The sequence below is a fragment of the Lissotriton helveticus genome, chromosome 5_1, assembly GCF_964261635.1.
Source record: "Lissotriton helveticus chromosome 5_1, aLisHel1.1, whole genome shotgun sequence".
NCBI lineage: Eukaryota > Metazoa > Chordata > Amphibia > Caudata > Salamandridae > Lissotriton > Lissotriton helveticus.
This window is the reverse complement of record NC_136065.1, coordinates 403,817,303-403,834,727: the sequence shown is the minus strand read 5'-3', so window position 1 is coordinate 403,834,727 and position 17,425 is coordinate 403,817,303. Positions and strand designations below refer to the sequence as shown.

The 17,425-nt window shown below is 42.1% G+C and overlaps 1 protein-coding gene across 1 annotated transcript in view; it reads left to right on the top strand.

Moving 5' to 3' along the window:
• Positions 1-17,425, top strand: part of RNF207 (ring finger protein 207) — a 664,007-nt gene that overhangs the window by 241,119 nt on the left and 405,463 nt on the right. Inside the window, exon 6 of the mRNA XM_078642621.1 lies at positions 14,520-14,595. Within this exon, the coding sequence (XP_078498747.1) occupies positions 14,520-14,595 (76 nt within the window). The remainder of the gene's footprint in view (positions 1-14,519; positions 14,596-17,425) is intronic.

Sequence of the window (17,425 nt, the reverse complement as noted above, 5' to 3'; positions counted from 1 at the left end):
TATGATGCTGGAGATGCTTCCTTGACTTGTTGACTCCTGCATAGAGTCTCTCTTCAGTCCAAGCCTCATTAGGTTCCACTCCCCAACCCAAGTCATTTATTGTGGCCTCCAGGGAGGACCAATATTTGATTAACTGGAGCGGAGACATCCTAACTTACAAGATCGTGCCCAGTCGACACAAGTTGCCAAGCTCATCCACCACTGGATTACCTCTCCCCTGGAGAAATCTGCAAAGGAAACACCTTACATTCAGAGTGCCCCTTCAATCTCCTAGAGGTTATGTGCCACTCCTGAGGGTGACTCATTGCTAGGGAAACCCAAAGAGCTGTCTTCCATGCTGTAAAATATTTCCAGGACTGGCTTGGTGACTTAGATTTTGTTATTAGTTTTCTGTATGCCCTCACAAAGCTTATGTTGAACACATGTGAGACTTATCTGGATTCTTGCCAATGCTGGGTCCATTGTGGCCTGGTGCTTCTAAGCAATATGTATTCCACCATTTCCACAGAGCAACATGAGAGCATTCTTTTGTTCTGCCTGGAGCATAATGCCAATCATTTACCTTCTGAATCCTTTAAAAATGACACTAATGACCCCTCTTCATTGCAAGTCAATCAAATAAATTTCTATGTGCATTTTGATCTTTACCGCTGTAAACTAGAATCAGTCCTCAATGAGGCATGGGGAAGTCTATTCCTCCACTGCTTATTCCTTAGTCTTCTGTGGAAGACTGACCTTCTTCCAGCATGGAATTGGAGCCTTAAAGGAGGAGCTGAAAACCTGCACTCTTAGCCAAAAGTCTCTTTGGTTGAGGACCAGGTGTCCTCTCCTCAGTTTCCTGTGTGGGAGGCTATAAAAGACCGTACACTTCTTGAAGAATAGAAGTTAAAGCACAGATTTCACCCAGAAACAGAGTCACTAAGATAAAACTGGCCACATCCTCTCTGAAGCAGAACACTCTTCTTTAGAGAAGAGCAGATCAAACTTATGGCAAAATTAAACAAACTAGTGCAAATTATGGAAATATGGGGCCGTCGATCAATTGAAAGGGGGTTGGCAATGATTAAAAAAACAATGAAATATATCTGCCTTCTAAAGAACCAAGCTCTGCTTGGCTAGGATAAAGGTGTCAGTAATGTATTTAAATTATGAGACTGTGAACCCATTTCAGTAACAAAGGTCACACATGCAAAACTTCACATCCAGTCATCACTCAGAATCCATCTCCTACCACTGCCCCCTCTGGAAAATAAAGGATGTTAATACAAGACCATCACAGCTTTCCAGTACACAAATCCCCTGCCACTCTAAGTACTCTTGGGCCTGAATTTACAAAGACCACAGAGTGCAGTGCAGCAACCGAAGTGACTGTGCTGAGTTGCGTGAGAGGGGAGTGGGTGAAAGCGTTATATAGACTGAGATATGGCACTGTCCTGCTCTATACCTACTGCTGGCACACAATCAGGCAACCTAGCACCACACACACACACACTTTTGCACCATAGTGCAAAAGTGCCTGTGTCATGTCTAGCATAGGTTTTGTGCTGGAAGGTTTTGTGCTGGAAGGGTACTCTTCCTGTACAAAATACTATGCCTAGAAAAAGTACAACTTTTGCCATTATGGAATGTGCTGTACAGTGCAGCACACATACAACACCAGGAAAGTTTGGAGAAAAAAAGCATTTCTACTTTTTACGGCTTTCTCAAAGGGGTGTTATTTTCGGTAGCAAACCATATCTACTATTGTTAGTAGATCCGGTTTTGAGTCAAAAACCATATATGGTTGCATGAAAACGCCCATGTATCCTCTATAGAATGCTCCCCTGATGCAAAGTAATGCTGCAGTACTTTGCACTGCTTTACTTTGCTTTCAGATCATTTTCCAGGCAACTTACAGGCAGCTTCCCAGGGCACTGGTGCAAAATGTTAACTTATCTGCCCCTTACTGAGACAGACATGTATGTTACACAAGTGCTCAAACACAACGTCCAGCAGTGTGGGCAAGATTCGGGCGCACAGGCGTATTATCCTGGTAACTGTATTTCCAATCGTTTAGGATACACTTCACTCTCAGAGGTCCTAACGCCACTGGACTAATTTTTAAACATAATATAACCTTGATCCGAAAGGAGCGCTTTAATTCATCAAAATTCCCATGTTAATTACTCTTATTGTAGCTCAATTCACAAAAAGTCCATAGGCAAGTATTTGGCGGGAAGGATTGCACCGACCAGATGGACTTCATTTTGAATTGTACAGAGGAACTGAAAGATCACACATACAATTAAAGGGACAGACAGATGCCGCCAAGAGGGGTATCCAGTAAGAAACTAACTGCGAATAATAATGTTTTATGCCCTGATGATGTCCCTAATGGACGAAACGTGTCGGCTGACATTGATTATTATGATGTGATCTGGAGTTATGAAGTGAACATTGTGAATTAAATGCATTAATTGGATACATATAAAACTGCCTATGGACTTTTTGTGAATTGAGCTACAATAAGAGTAATTAACTTGGGAATTTTGATGAATTAAAGCGCTCCTTTCGGATCAAGGTTATATTCCGTTACACAAGTAACAGCCCTCTAGGAACATATCTGGCTGTCGTGGTAAGCCAGTCTTTATTGACTCAGAATGAAAAATTCCCAAATGTAGGTCTCTAAAGTCATTGAGATTCGCAAATGTATTTGAATAACTTTGTGAGAAGGTAAAGAAGGCAGTAATGTGCATTAATCAGGGAAAATGAAAACATATCAATGCCTTTGGACCACACCTGTAGTGACAAAATAGTGGTAACTCTTAAGAAAGTGATATTTGCATATGACTCGGTGTTTGAGATAAGTGTCAGCATACTGGAGCGCAGACAGCAGTCCCAGGCATGCATGCCTAGTGTTTCTTTCACCATCTACTTTTTTTGTTACATCTCTTCCCATTATGAAGGTGTGTAGCTATCAATGGTTCAGCAAGTGCAGTGTCTCTTGAGCCTGGAGCCCTAGGGCCCCACTGAACCCCGGTTTTCGTCACAAGATCCATAAAGAGATAGAGGTCGCATTGTCGGCATATTGTGGAAGTGAATGCAGAGAGGTCTGTTGTCCTTTGCATGTCACCTTGCCTGCATTAAACAAGAAGTCATGGAACACATCCTATCTTTTGAATATTAATGATGTAGGAGTTATGCAGTACCTGGTAAAATGCACGTTTGCACTGTGCTAGATTAGTGAATATTGAATGGCACAAAAAAACTGGCAGGGTTGTAGCACATATGCCAAGATGTATAGAAACTCATCACTGCGTTGCAATCTGGCCAATTTTTACATTTATCTCTTAAATTCCAAATTTTCAATCATACTTTCATTAACTTAGAGCAGGGCACACACAGACCATTGTGCTTTTCTATTACAGTTTCTTTTCAGTCGGATAGTTGGCCAGGATGCTGCAGCTTTTTGCTGTAAGTATGACACGGTTGCATCCCTTTAAGTTTATTGTTTGTAATGAAGTCATGTCTAATGTTCTGGTTCTGTTTCCGTTTGTGATACTGCTGTCCAGGTAAGCTAACGTTCTTCAATCTTCTTTAAATGACAGTTGAACACAAAGGAGCCGATTCACAGAACTAATCTGAGACAAAATCCTAAACGTACTACTTTTGGTATTCAGTGAAGGCATTTAGTAGTATTTATTTATTTATTTATTTTACAACATTTATAGAGCGCGAACGAAGGCCCATGGGCATCTCGGCGCTAGGATATCTGCCGTATTTAACCATAGAGGGGGGAGTTGAGATTACTGATTAAAAAGCCAGGTCTTGAGTTGTTTACGAAAAGACCAGAGAGAAGGGCTAGTTTTGATGGCATGTGGCAAAGTGTTCCAAAGTTTAGGTGCTGACACAAGAAATCTTCTGTCTCCCCATGACACAAGTTTGGTACGAGGTACCACTAGCTCATGTAGATTGGAGGATCGTAAAGATCTGGAGGGGCGGTAGGGAGTAAGGTTTTGAATTAGAAAGGCTGGTCCCAAAGTTATGCAAGGCCTTATAAACTATACAGAGAGTTTTAAATTTTATTCTATTTCTGATGGAAAGCCAGTGAAGTTCTCTGATAGTTTCTGACGCCGAATGATATTTGGGGACTCCTCCCAAGAGCCTAGCAGCTGCATTTTGGGTAGTAGTAAAGTATCCTAACTTTACGACTTTTGGTATTCACAAGGATTCCTAACTTTACTACTACTAAATGCCTTCAGTGAATACCAAAAGTAGTAGTAGTCCTAACTTTACTACTACTAAATGCCTTTTGTGAATACCCAAAGTCGTAAAGTTAGCATTTTTCTCAGTTTAGAAGTAGTAAAGTTAAGAACCCTAACTTTACTACAACTAAATGCCTTCTGTGAATACCAAAAGTAGTGAGTTTAGGATTTTGTCTCAGATAACGTTTGTGAATCGGGCCCAAACTGATGACGTAGATACATTTTCAACATGTCCCCATATTAACATTTAAATGCCAAAATTTGTAAACTCAAAATATATTCCTCAATACTTTCTTCTGCATACTGCTTTCTTTGGTTAAATCCATGCCTTTCTAGCATAATATTTAGTTGTTTGGTAATCCTTTTCTCCAATCTTTTGACTGCCTCTGTAAATACATCCCACGGAATGAATTGCCCTGCTGGTGGTTCACTTTTTGGGAGAATGTCAAAGATTTCACACCCTGCATCTCCTAGCAAACCATACAAAACTACTTTTTTCCTATCATGTGAATATTCTTTTCAATCAATTGCAATTATGCAGCTTTTAAATGCTCTTTACCATTGCTGCCATTTGACTGCTTGTTTTCCTGGGTTCTGCAAAAATGATTTTATTTGGCAGCGCTTCAACTGATTTGCCATATTTTATTCTTTCTTTTTTCACAATAAAAGTTAGTATAGGTTTGATGAATTTATAATTGTGAGCTAAAAATAATATTGTAATAGGATAATTCAGATTTGCCACAGCTGGGAGGGGTAGAAAATCATGATTTTATTAAAGACACAGAGTTGATATTATGCATTTCCCTTTAATTGCCAACTCACAGCAGCAACTACAAAACAATTAAAATAATTTAGAAAAGTAAACGTTTACATTCTAATGTCATTTTAATCCTGTGTGTGGCAGCCACCTTCCTTCATTTTGCTGCAAACATGCTTGATAGTTCGAACCATGAATAATACTGTTAATAAAGGTAAAACTTAGAGGTCCAAATGATCCTTTTTCCTTCTTCTAGTTACTTCGTGTACTCTCCTCCTGCAAAGAACCACAAACAACATATTAATGGGAGGGATTCGAAAAGGGAGTGATAATATCAGCCTCGGTGTCTTTAATAAAATCATGCTTTTCTACCCATCCCAGCTGTGGAAAATCTGAATTTGATGGCAAGGCACGGAGGCCAATCTACTCTGCCTTCTCCTTTTTAACTTTAAAAAAAACCTATTGGAATCAGAGCAAAAGGAGGGAATGCATAACACCGAGACCTGCCCCAGACCTGCAGAAAAGCATCCACCGCCTCTGCAGCTGGGTCTGGCCTCCAGCTGTAAAATCCGGGAGTCTGAGTATTAATTCTGTTTGCAAATAGGTCCACCACCAGAGGGCCCTATTTCTTGTCTATCAATTTGAACACCTCCCGATTCTACTACAATATCCGTGGTTAGACCCTCCATTCCACGCCTCAAGACTCTACAACCACCACGCTAATTCCTCTTGTGCCTCTGATTCTATCTGAACTCTTTGAGAATATCTCACCACTCTGTGTAAATACAAGGTCTTTAGCCTCTGGAGTGTAATGTAAGGGAGCTGGAAATACCACCTGAATGGAGGCTGAAAGGAGTCCTAGAACCCTCGCTATCTGTCTCAAAGTCACCCATTTCCTTATTAGCATTCTCCAAGTTCCCTGCAAGTTTTCCTCACCTTCTCCATAAGTAATCTCAACACACAGTCCAATGTCCAAATCTGAAAACTCAAGAAAACAGTCTCCTAGGTGGGTACCAAACACAACTTCTTTCTGTTTACTACAAAGCCCAAATCCTCTATCACACAAACTGCCAAAGTGGTGTGCTCCAGAGCCAATTCCCTGCTCTCTGACATAATCAGGATATTGTCTAAATATATTACCAACCTTACCCCTCTTGAGCATAACCATGCCACTATTGGTCTCATCACCTTTATAAAACACCAAGGGGCAGATGTTAAACCAAAGGGCAGACGTTTGAATGTCCACATGGTTCCTTGCCATTGAATTTTAAAAAGTTCTCTCTGCTCGACACAGACCGGAATAGTCAAATATGCATCCTTTAAATCTAGACGGGTTAGCCAATCCCCTTTCTTTAAAAGGTCCCTCAATATGTGAATACCCTCCATTTTGAAATGATTGTATCCCCCGAATAATTTAAACCTTTCAGATTTATCACTGACATCATGCTCTTGTCTTGCTTCTCTGCGAGAAAAAGATTGCCTACAAACTCTCCACACAAATTGTCTGCCTTTTTTATGGCACCCTTCTTCTCCAACTCTTGAACCTCCTGATCTACCATTTTATCTTGCTCTTTTGCAAATCTTAAAGGTGCTGGTCGTCTTACCTGAACCGGATTCTCTACAAAGTCTATTCGGTAACTGACAGTCTGAAACACCCATGGATCGGAGGTTATTTGTTTTCAACTGTCTAAAAAATGGGCGTGTCTGCCACCCAATTTTTCCGGAATAGACAAAGGGTCATTTGCCAAACATACCTTGAAATCTTGATCTTCTCTCTCCTCTAATTCAACTTCTTACTCTCTGCCTCTGAGGTTAGAAACCGGGAGTGAAGCTTCCTGACTGAAAACCACCGGGTTTGTACCCATGAGAGAAGGAGCTCCGTGAGATTCCAATACCTCGGCCGAGGGAATCGACCCCACATTCTCCTGGCCATTCCAAAAACCTTCCTTATGTCCTTTTGGATCTTTTCACTTGAATTAAAGGCTCCTGCATACTGAGCCATCTCCTTTATGAACTCCTCTCCAAAGAGCAAACCATTGGCCTGCTGAACCAACTTTTTACCTGCTAACTCAGCTATTTTTGGGTCTATTTTCATGAGTAAGGTCTTCCTGCGCTAAATACACAGGGAAGAATTGGCATTCTCCAACAAGCATACAGCCCTATTCACCCACTGCCGTCGCTCCACACTATTAACTGCACTTTCCTGCAGATACGCCTCTTCACATAAATCAAATATCTTAGTCAATGGCCCAAACACATAAAGAAGGCGGTCCTGGCACCCATTCAGACCTTTATCGAGTCCCCTTCTCTGGTCTCTACCCAATTTATTAGGTTGAGCCTAGCGGAGCGCGCATGCACTGCTCTATGCAAGGCTTCTTGTGAGGGCTCAAAACTTCTCTGTGTGGTGCGGACTCCTTCCACACATCTAATTGACCTTTGCGTGTGTCTTTCAATAATGAAAGCACACAAATGGCCAAAGGAGGGTGCATGTTCCACCTCTTCTTCAAATGTTCACTCCCACAGCGTTTTGCTCTCGGGAGCGAGCAGCTGCGTGCAGGCTGGCAGCTGCATTCCTCCCTCATCGTGAATCAGGATACTAATTAGCAGCCTGCGCTCCATGTTTGCACCCCTCCCACTATTCTTTGTTTGTTCTTTGTAGCGCGGTCCGGTTTCACTTTAGGGACCGCGGACAATGCATTCCGACAGCGTGACCATTACTTTCTGGTCATAAATGGCACGGAGATTAAAGACAGAAAAGCAACCCCCCATGCCGGTCCACTTTTCTAGCCGTTGTAACCTCTATACTGTCTATAAACACCAATGTCATCACATCTCTCAAAGAGGCAAACGTTTTGGGGTAAACAAGGCTTTCGCATGTTTACATAGTTTCCAAGCCATCATGTGTTTTTTTCATCTTTTTATGATTCCTCATCTAGTTGTGAGTTCCATTCTAGTTGTGTTTCTTTCATTGTACCTCCCGCTGTGGATCCCTATTCAGGTTCACTTGAAATATGAATGGATGTCTGGCAACAGGGGCGGTTGTTACCACTCTCTCGCTTATCCTACTAGTTTGTTTTCATACTTGCTTCCTCTATTGAATTGTTTTGCTTGTCGGTTCCCTCAGTCGTTCATGTTATACTTGTCCCTGACTATGCTCTGTATTCCCTGTGGACTACCCGTGTCTAAATGTACCTTGGCTTTCCCACTGTATATGACAGCACAACACTGCTTTCCAGGTGTAGTGGCATTTTTGTTTCTTCTTCGGTTCATGAGCAATATTACTGGTTTGCCTGGGGCTATTTACAATGAGACTCCAAGTCACACGGAGATTATTAAATTATGCTCCATATATATTCTTTGTGACGCTGTGCTGTTCTGTGACCCTGAGAGTCCAGCCCAGGTCTTCCACTCTCTCACTGTCACTCACTCTCTCACTGACTGACTCTCTCACTGTCTGACTCTCTCTTTCACTGACTGACTCTCTCTCTCTCACTGACTGACTATCTGACTCTCTCACTGACTGACTCTCTGACTATCTCTCACTTACTGACTCTCTCTCACTGACTGACTCACTCTGTCTCACTGACTGACTAACTGACTGACTGACTCTCTCACTGACTGACTGACTCTCTCTCTATCTCACTGACTGACTGACTCACTCATTGACTGACTGACTCTCTCACTCTCTCACTGACTGACTCTCACTGACTCACTGACTGACTGACTTTCTCTCTCTGACTGACTGACTGATTCACTGACTGATTGATTCACTGACTGACTGACTCTCTCATTGACTGGTTGTCTGTCTCTCTCTCTCTCTCTCACTGGCTGACTCTCTGACTCTCTCACTGACTGACTCTCTCTCTCTGACTGACTAACTCTCTCGCACTGACTGACTCTCATGCTCTCTCACTGACTGACTCTCTCTCTCTCACTGACTGACTGACTCTCACCCTCTCTCTCTCACTGACTGACTGACTCTCTCACTCTTTCTCTCTCTGACTAACTTACAGACTATCTCACTGACTGACTGACTTACTCACCGACTCACTGACTAACTGACTGACTCTCTCACTGACTGACTGACTGACTCTCTTTCTCTCACTGACTGACTGACTCTCTCACTCTCTCTCTCACTGACTGACTCTCTCACTGACTGACTGTCTGACTCTCTCTCTCACACACTGGCTGCCTCTCTGACTCTCTCTCTCACTGACTAACTCTCTATCTCTCACTGACTAACCCTCACTCTGTCTCACTGGCTGACTCACTCTCTCACTGACTGACAGACTCTCACTCTCTCTCTCTCACTGACTGACTCTCTCACTGATTGACTCTCTCTCTCACTGACTGACTGACTCTCTCACTGACTGACTCTCACTCTCTCTCTCTCATTGACTGACGAACTGACTCTCTCACTGACTGAATGGCTGACTTTCACTCTCTCTCTCTCTCACTGACTGACTCTCTCTCTCGCTGACTGACTCTCTCATTGATTGACTGACTGACTGACTGTTTGACTCTTTCTCTCGCTCACTGACTGACTCTCTCACTGACTGACTCTCTGGCTCTCTCTCTCTCATTGACCAACTCTCTCTCTCACTGACTGACTCACTCTATCTCACTGACTGACTCTCTCACTGTCTCACTGACTGACTCTCTCACTGACTGACAGACTGACTGACTCTCACTCTCTCATTGACTGACTAACTCTCACTGACTGACTGACTAACTGACTGACTCTCTCACTCACTGACTGACTTACTCACTCTCTCTCTCACTGTCTGACAAATTCTCTCACTCTCTCTCTCACTGACTGACTGACTCTCTCACTGACTGACTGTCTGACTCTCTCTCTCACTGACTGACACCTCTCTCTCACTGACTGACTCTGACTCTCTCTCTCATTGACTAAATCTGTCTCTCTCACTGACTAACTGACTCTCTCACTGACTCACTGACTGACGTACTGACTCTCTCACTGACTGAGTGACTCACTGTCTGACTGAATCTCTCACTCACTAACTCACTCTCTCTCTCACTGACTGACTGACTCTCTCTCACTCTCTCTGACTGACTGACTGACTCTCTCACTGACTGACTGACTCGCTCACTCTCTCTCTCTGACTGACTGACTCTCTCTCTCACTGACTGACTGACTCTATCACTGACTGACAGACTCGCTGACTGACTGACTCTCACTCTCTCACTAACTGACTGTCTCTCTCTCTCTCACTGTCTGACTGGCTCTCTCACTGACTGACTGACCCTCATACTGACTGACTGACTCACTGACTGATACTCTCACTCGCTCACTGTCTGCCTCGCTCTCTCTCTCTCACTTTCTGATTCTCTGGCTCTCTCTCTCTCTCACTGACTGACTCTGTGACTCTCTCTCTCATTGACGGACTTTCTCTCACAAACTGACTCTCTCACTGACTGACTCTCACTCTCTCTCACCGACTGACTAACTCTCTCACTGACTTACTGACTGACTCTCTCACTGACTGACTGACGGATTGACTCTCTCACTCTCTCTCACTGACTAACTAACTAACTGACTCTGTCACTGACTGACTGACTTACTAACTGACTCTCTCCATGACTGTTATACAGGTACTATTTCCCAACCTTCACCCTCCTGTTATTTATGCCCCCCCCCCCCGATAACAAAAAAAAAACCATAATGAGCAACCATTGGGACAGGCAGATAGAAGTTGCCAGCAATGAAAGAACAAAAACAACCTCAAGTCATTATTTATTGTTAATACTTTTTTAATATGGTCGTTCAGTTGTACATAATGCTTTCTTGGTCCTATATAAGTTAACAAACATGCTTCTGACAGTTCTTTATTATAACTTTTAAGCATGTTGCAGACTTTTGTACAGCACAGCTTAAAGACATAGGCAAAGTCAATATCTATTTCATAACACTTATAAGGTCCCAAAGGCAAGACCTATTGGCTATGCCAATGCTTGTTTAAGGTCAGCATTTTTGCATCCAATTCAGGTGTGTAAGCCACCTTATTTGTTAAGAACGGTCCCAGACACTCTGAGCGGAGTCTAGTCCTAACCTCCTTTGGCATTTCTTTTCAAATCCAGTATTCAAAACACTGTGCCACATGTTTGGCTGGGACGGATTGAGGAGAGAGTGGGTGCTGGATAGTGTTAGGGTCAAACATAAGCTAACCTAAATGATCCATGACCTGATCCAAAGTAGTCTTGTTTCTCTCTTTTTTAACTCTCTTCCTTCTATCATTCTCTTCCTCCGAGGACTCAAACTCTGATGAGCATGAAATTATGATATCCCCACTAATTGAGAACTCATTGCAGATGATAGCTCTGCGATCCCCTGTAGTGGCCTTTATAGCCTGATCACTCAACTCCTTACGAGTTGAATTCCTAACGCCTTTCTGATTAAAGGCCCCTTTATCTTTTATAATCTTGTCTTTTCCCAGATGTTTTCTCTTCTGGGTAACCTTCTTTCCACTTCCACTTGCAGAGGTGTCATCAAATACCTCTTCAACTGACCAGATTTGAACGTTGTTAACTCTATTACCAAATCTCCCTTCTAACTTATCAATACAGTCGTCCAGTTTCTTTCCCAACTGTGACGCCAATGCAGAGACAGCCTTTTCAACACATTCCTGTACTCTCACTTCCACAGTACCATCATTATCTTTATTTTGCTCCATCAGTCCTAACGTCGAACAAAAGTCACCAATTATTTTTTATAAAAACAATATCAATCTCAAAAGAGTCAAGCCTTTACACCAAAAATGTACCTTCCTCTAACAGAACAACTCCAGACCAACACCAATATGCTGTTGCCCTTCTGATTGCCACAGTCTGACTGAAAAAAAACGGTCTCTCAGCCTCTTTTCCTAGTCCAGAAGATGGCTGACAAAACTGTATTTAATTTCCCTAAGAAGAACCAACCTAAAATTGCCGCCGCATCAGGTGACGTCCTACAGTGTCCTACAAGCAGAAAAAGACCTTTGTGTCTGCTCTTCCTATCGGGAAAGTGGGAATATGTTAGAATACACTCTTCTTTATTATTAACCAAGATGAGCGCGTAACATGATACGCTTAAAAGTAAGAGAGCGTACGCGCGCACTTGTCCGGATTAAATATTCACAGTGGGAGAGATGCCGACAAACGGTCGCTCTCCCGTGCTTGAAATGCCTCAAATGCCTCTCAAATGCCTCTCTCTCTGCGATGCAAACAAAGAACCAGAGGCTAAATCTGTCCATTGGAGAGAGAAGCCTGCAGAAAACAGCTATACTCTCGCATCGGGAAAAATACGCGAGCAACAACGGTCACGCTTGCCCTGGAAAAACGCTTTGAGGGCCCAAAATGATAAAAATTGAGGCCTCGCTAGCAATTATCTTATTTGTAAAAATGTATTCTGCCATCTTGGTAAGGATTGAAAAATATAGATTCAAATTTCACATAGAGAGCTCTAAAATAAATTTCTAATCAATCAAGCATAACCCAACTTACACATCACACTTGAACACACACAAAACAGCACCTTTCACACAAAAGTAAGCAGGATTAAAATGCAAACTTATCTCAGCAGTGAGCAGCAACAAAGAAGGAAGATGGCTGCCACACACAGGATTAAAAAGACATTAGAATGTTAAAGTTTACTATTCGAAGTTCTTTTCATTGTTTTTTAGTTGCCACTGTGAGTTGGCAATTAAAGAGACATGCATAATATTGGCCTCTGTGCCTTTCCATAAAAATTTTGACATTTTTTTTTAATGACTTCCTTCAATTTATATTGTTCACATTAGACTTTTGGGCTTCAATGCTCATATCCTTTGCGTGTCTACTGCTCCTATTTCCTGCAACGGTAGCCTGAAAGAGGTCTAGTCCTTTTAAGACCCAGATTTCTTTGTTTGACGTATATGTGTTGTATCCTGACGTGCATATTGAAATCGGCTGTGCGCGCAAGAGCTAGCGCTGAAGACATACGCTAAGATACACAGTGTTGTGTGTCAAGGAAACGAACTCTAACGGTGAGGCCTTATTTCTCACTATTTTTAATAAACACTTATAGTTTGAAATACCTTTGCCTTACGGTCTGTAAGGTTCTGCACCCTACTTGTCCTGTTGATCAATCCAATAACAAAATGGTTTCCTTAGGTGGGTTTATTTTGCAAAGGTGCGTCTCCAATTTCTGATTGTTGGCAAATGTATGTAGTGTCAGAAGGCAACATGTAAACAAGCACTCAATGATGTGTTCAAAATGTAAGATTTATTATTTGGATAAAAGTTTATATAACAGATAAAACCCACGAAGAGTAGGAAGGAGCTGCTGGTGACACTGCTGTCCAGCAGAGAATCCAGAAGGGAATGCTCAACTGGGCAACAGCCAACACCAGGGAAACAGAACCACAACATTAGACCTGACTTAATTACAAACAATACATTTAAAAGGATACAACAGGAACCTGACCATGATAATAATAGCCTTTTTTTTTGTTTGGAGGGCACTGAAATTTCTTTAACTACTGGAGGAAAGTCTACACATGGAGAATAAACCATTGGATGAATTTCTTCCAACCACAGGGAAAGTATTGTGGAGGAAATTCATAAACTGGAGGATTTTCAGTACCCCCCAACATCTCAATTTTCCTTAAGTGTTATTTTGTTAGCTGTAATCTGCATTAATGAAATTAGTTGCTGATTTTTTCTTTCAAAAGCTATAGCTATTGCATTTGTTTTTTGATGTTACAACATTCCTGCCACGTGCTGCCATTCAATGAAATGTCCTTCCTCTCCTAACAGGATTTTCATTCGTGAACTTAGGAGGGAACAAGATAAAAATCATTTATTGTTTGAGGGTAGGACAAGATTTGTGAAGTTGGGAAAGGGAGGGACCCCAGCTACTTGGGTGTTTTGGGCAGAGCACCAGGTATTTGTGTACTGGGGAGGCATGCCAATTCTCCGGATAGTTGGGTGTGGGTAATGCCTTACATCTACAAACATTATTGCACAGGAGGAAGGTTATTAGCAGTATATTGCAGATCACATGTTAGTACTGTGGCCATATAAAATCTCTTGATCTGACGTATGGTTTGATTACCTTGTTATTATGGATAGAATTCAAAATATATTGACACCTCCTTGATCACCGTATTGCTCCATTTATATGATTATGTTTAGCCAGGGTGAACATGAAATTATCCTAGCAAAAATCATGAAATTCTCTTTATGCGAACTTTGCAAATGTTCTCCAAATTTTCTTATACATTTCTGCATAATTATTTGAACTTTATTTTGAGTTATTTCTTCTTACCTTGACATGTAGATGGATAACTGTGAGAAACTTGATTTGCTGAGGTTGTAATATAGATTTATGTTGCTAAATGATTGTGGCAGTCTTCATTATAGAGTCTGTGCGTGAAAACAATAGCTGGGAATATTTCTGTTATTTGGAAGAGCAACTGGGAATATTGATAGATAAAGTTACGAATTTATTGAATATTCTTTGTATTTGACACCTCTAGGGAAAGCCGCGCTCACTGTATTGACATTGAAACAGCATATATTCAGGGCTGTGAGAAATTGGACCAGGCTGTCATGGTAAGTGATGTAAAGATCCTTTTAACACTTCCTGCGATAATGAAAAGATAAATGATTTGTTTGATACAATTATTTGTGTTCCCGTATAAAATATGCAATGGTTTAGGCCTAATGCAAGAGGGTTGTAGAATTGGTGATCCTTTTTGTTCCTAATTATGAATCCTACTGCTCCGACGGACCTGGAAACATGCTTACTAGATGACATGTTAACTGCTAGTCATTTCAGAGGAAGGATCTTACAGTCTGTAAGATGCAGAGTTAGACATAATGGAGCTAAGTCACGAATAAAGTCAAAAAAGTGCACTGTTATAGAAATGCTTGGATGAAGGTGCAGATTTACTACTTTTTACAATTCATGTGCATTCCCAGTAGTACCTCAGGAAAGTTGTCACAGATGTAGGTATCCTGGAGTATACTGACTCCGCAAATACCATCAGACAAGGACCCTGAGATCTAATCACCAAATACTTCTGGTTACCCCCGCTATAAAAAAGCCAGAGTAGGTGGCCGATCCTTTACGGTAAGAACGGCCCACATATGGAATTCCCTACCTGAGACCATTAGGAACGCCATCTCGGAATTTCCCTTTCGCAAACTCCTAAAAACCTGTTTTTTTAACCTCCCTTAGCTCGGAAACTTATTGGCAGTTCGCTTCCTCTTCCTGTACTCCGCAATTAGCGCCTGGACACCTCCGTTGGAGGTAGCTGTGCGCTCTACAAGCTACAAAAGAAAAAGAAAAATACTGGAGATGTCATGTGACATCTACCCTGTGACATTAAACCCTGGGCTCCTATTACCCTGTGTATAATTCTTCATGTTGTAGAATTACCAATGGGGTAATGGTATGCGCTGTGTAAATGCCCATTTTTGTCTTTTTGATTCTTTTCTAGGGAAACATTCTTGTCCAACGAGAAGGCCCTTCCCATCCACCCCACCAACTTCTGGGGGTAAATGGTCTTCTTCCCATCCATGCTGCAAGAGAAGTTACTTTCGCTTTTGGCTGGGATAAATGTTTGAACATTCCCAGGGTGGGATCGGTCACATTGGAGTTTGGGAATGCTGACAAAAGTATTAGTTTGTGGGTGTTCCCAAACTTACAAGACAAACCACACTTTATAAGACCCATTTCCCGCCCCCTGCATGGGATTTACTACTGTGGATTGGTCTGCAGTTATGATGGTGAAACCCGCTGTACTGAAACCATATATGCCTACCAGGAATCCCTCAGTGAAGTTCAGGAATGCGTAAATGGGGATATTTTCATAATAAATGTATGTATATGGCCAAAAATGCCTTTCTGTATGAGTCCTAATGTGTGTATCACGCAAGAACAAAATCAAAGAATTTTACTGTGGGGACATAGTATTTTATGATAATTAATTGTGTATCCATTATGTCAAGGAAACACAGCTGCTTTGTTTCATAGTATATACATTTGAAAGATGTTTTCTAGATACTGTAGTGCAGCATAACACACACCAAAATGTAGGATAGTACTCAGTAACAATTTGGAGCTGCACAGATTTGGGAGACACTAATCCTTCATTTGTTTAAATAAAAGTTTTAGTAAATGTTTCTGAAAAGTGTCTCCTCATTGCCACTATTGAGGTCACCCACTTCAACCTCTGGCATCGTTCCACTACAAGCGTAGATGCAGCCAGCTGCTTTCTGTGCTAGAAAAAACAATCAGACAAAGTTGAACCTCTCCTCAGAGTAATACATCAGCTTCTCCTTCTTCACTCTGCTGTAGACAGAGAGGGCTCCTCTTACACCATTATTCAGATAGCACTCTCCCTATTTCACCCTTCTTTAGCCAGGCTGCACTCACCCTTTTCACCATTCTGAAGTCAAACAAGCCTCTCCCTCTGCTGCATTCAGAAAAGGCCTTGCCTTCATTGGGCTTCATTTACCTTGAATTCTCCCTTTTCGCCCTGTTGCAGTCAGACAGCACTCTCCCTACTTCACCCTTCTTTAGCCAAGCAGCACTCACCATTTTCACCATTCTGAAGTCAAACAAGCCTCTCCCTCTGCTGCATTCAGAAAAGGCCTTGCCTTCATTGGGCTTCATTTACCTTGAATTCTCCCTTTTCGCCCTGTTGCAGTCAGACAGCACTCTCCCTACTTCACCCTTCTTTAGCCAAGCAGCACTCATCCTTTTCACCATTCTGAAGTCAAACAAGCCTCTCCCTCTGCTGTATTCAGGCAAGGCCTTGCCTTCATTGGGCTTGAATTTCTCCTTTTCACCCTGTTGCAGTCTTACATCACTCCCCCTTCTTCACTTTCCTAAAGTCCTGTGTTTTTTTCTTCTTCACGTTACTGCAGTCAGACAGGGCTCTTCCTTATTACCCTTTCTGCAGCCATGCAGAACTCTTCCTTCTTCACATTTCTACATTCAGACAGGGCTCTTCCTTCTTCATATTTCTACACCCTGACTCCATCAAACAGGACTTCCCATCTTCACCCTTCGCATGGTAGACAGGACACTCCTTACACCATGGCCATGGTGCAGGCAGTTAGGCAGTGCTTTTCTCTCTCCATCTACAGCACTCAAGACTGGGCAGGGCCCACTCATCATCCGCTTATAGTCAAACTGGGCACTCTTTACACTCTGCTGCTCAGGCATGGCTCTCCCTTCTCCACCCTGATTTAGCCAAGAGGGGTCTGCCTTTCAACTTAAGGAATAGAGGTACCAAAGCACTAATATCTTGAACTTTGGATTCAGTTGCCTTAGACTACATGAGTACTTTGAAAGGTTACAGCAAGAAACCACTTTTTCTTTAAAACTAAAACTAAAGTGAATCATCTAAATTAGGGTCAAACAGCTGCGTAC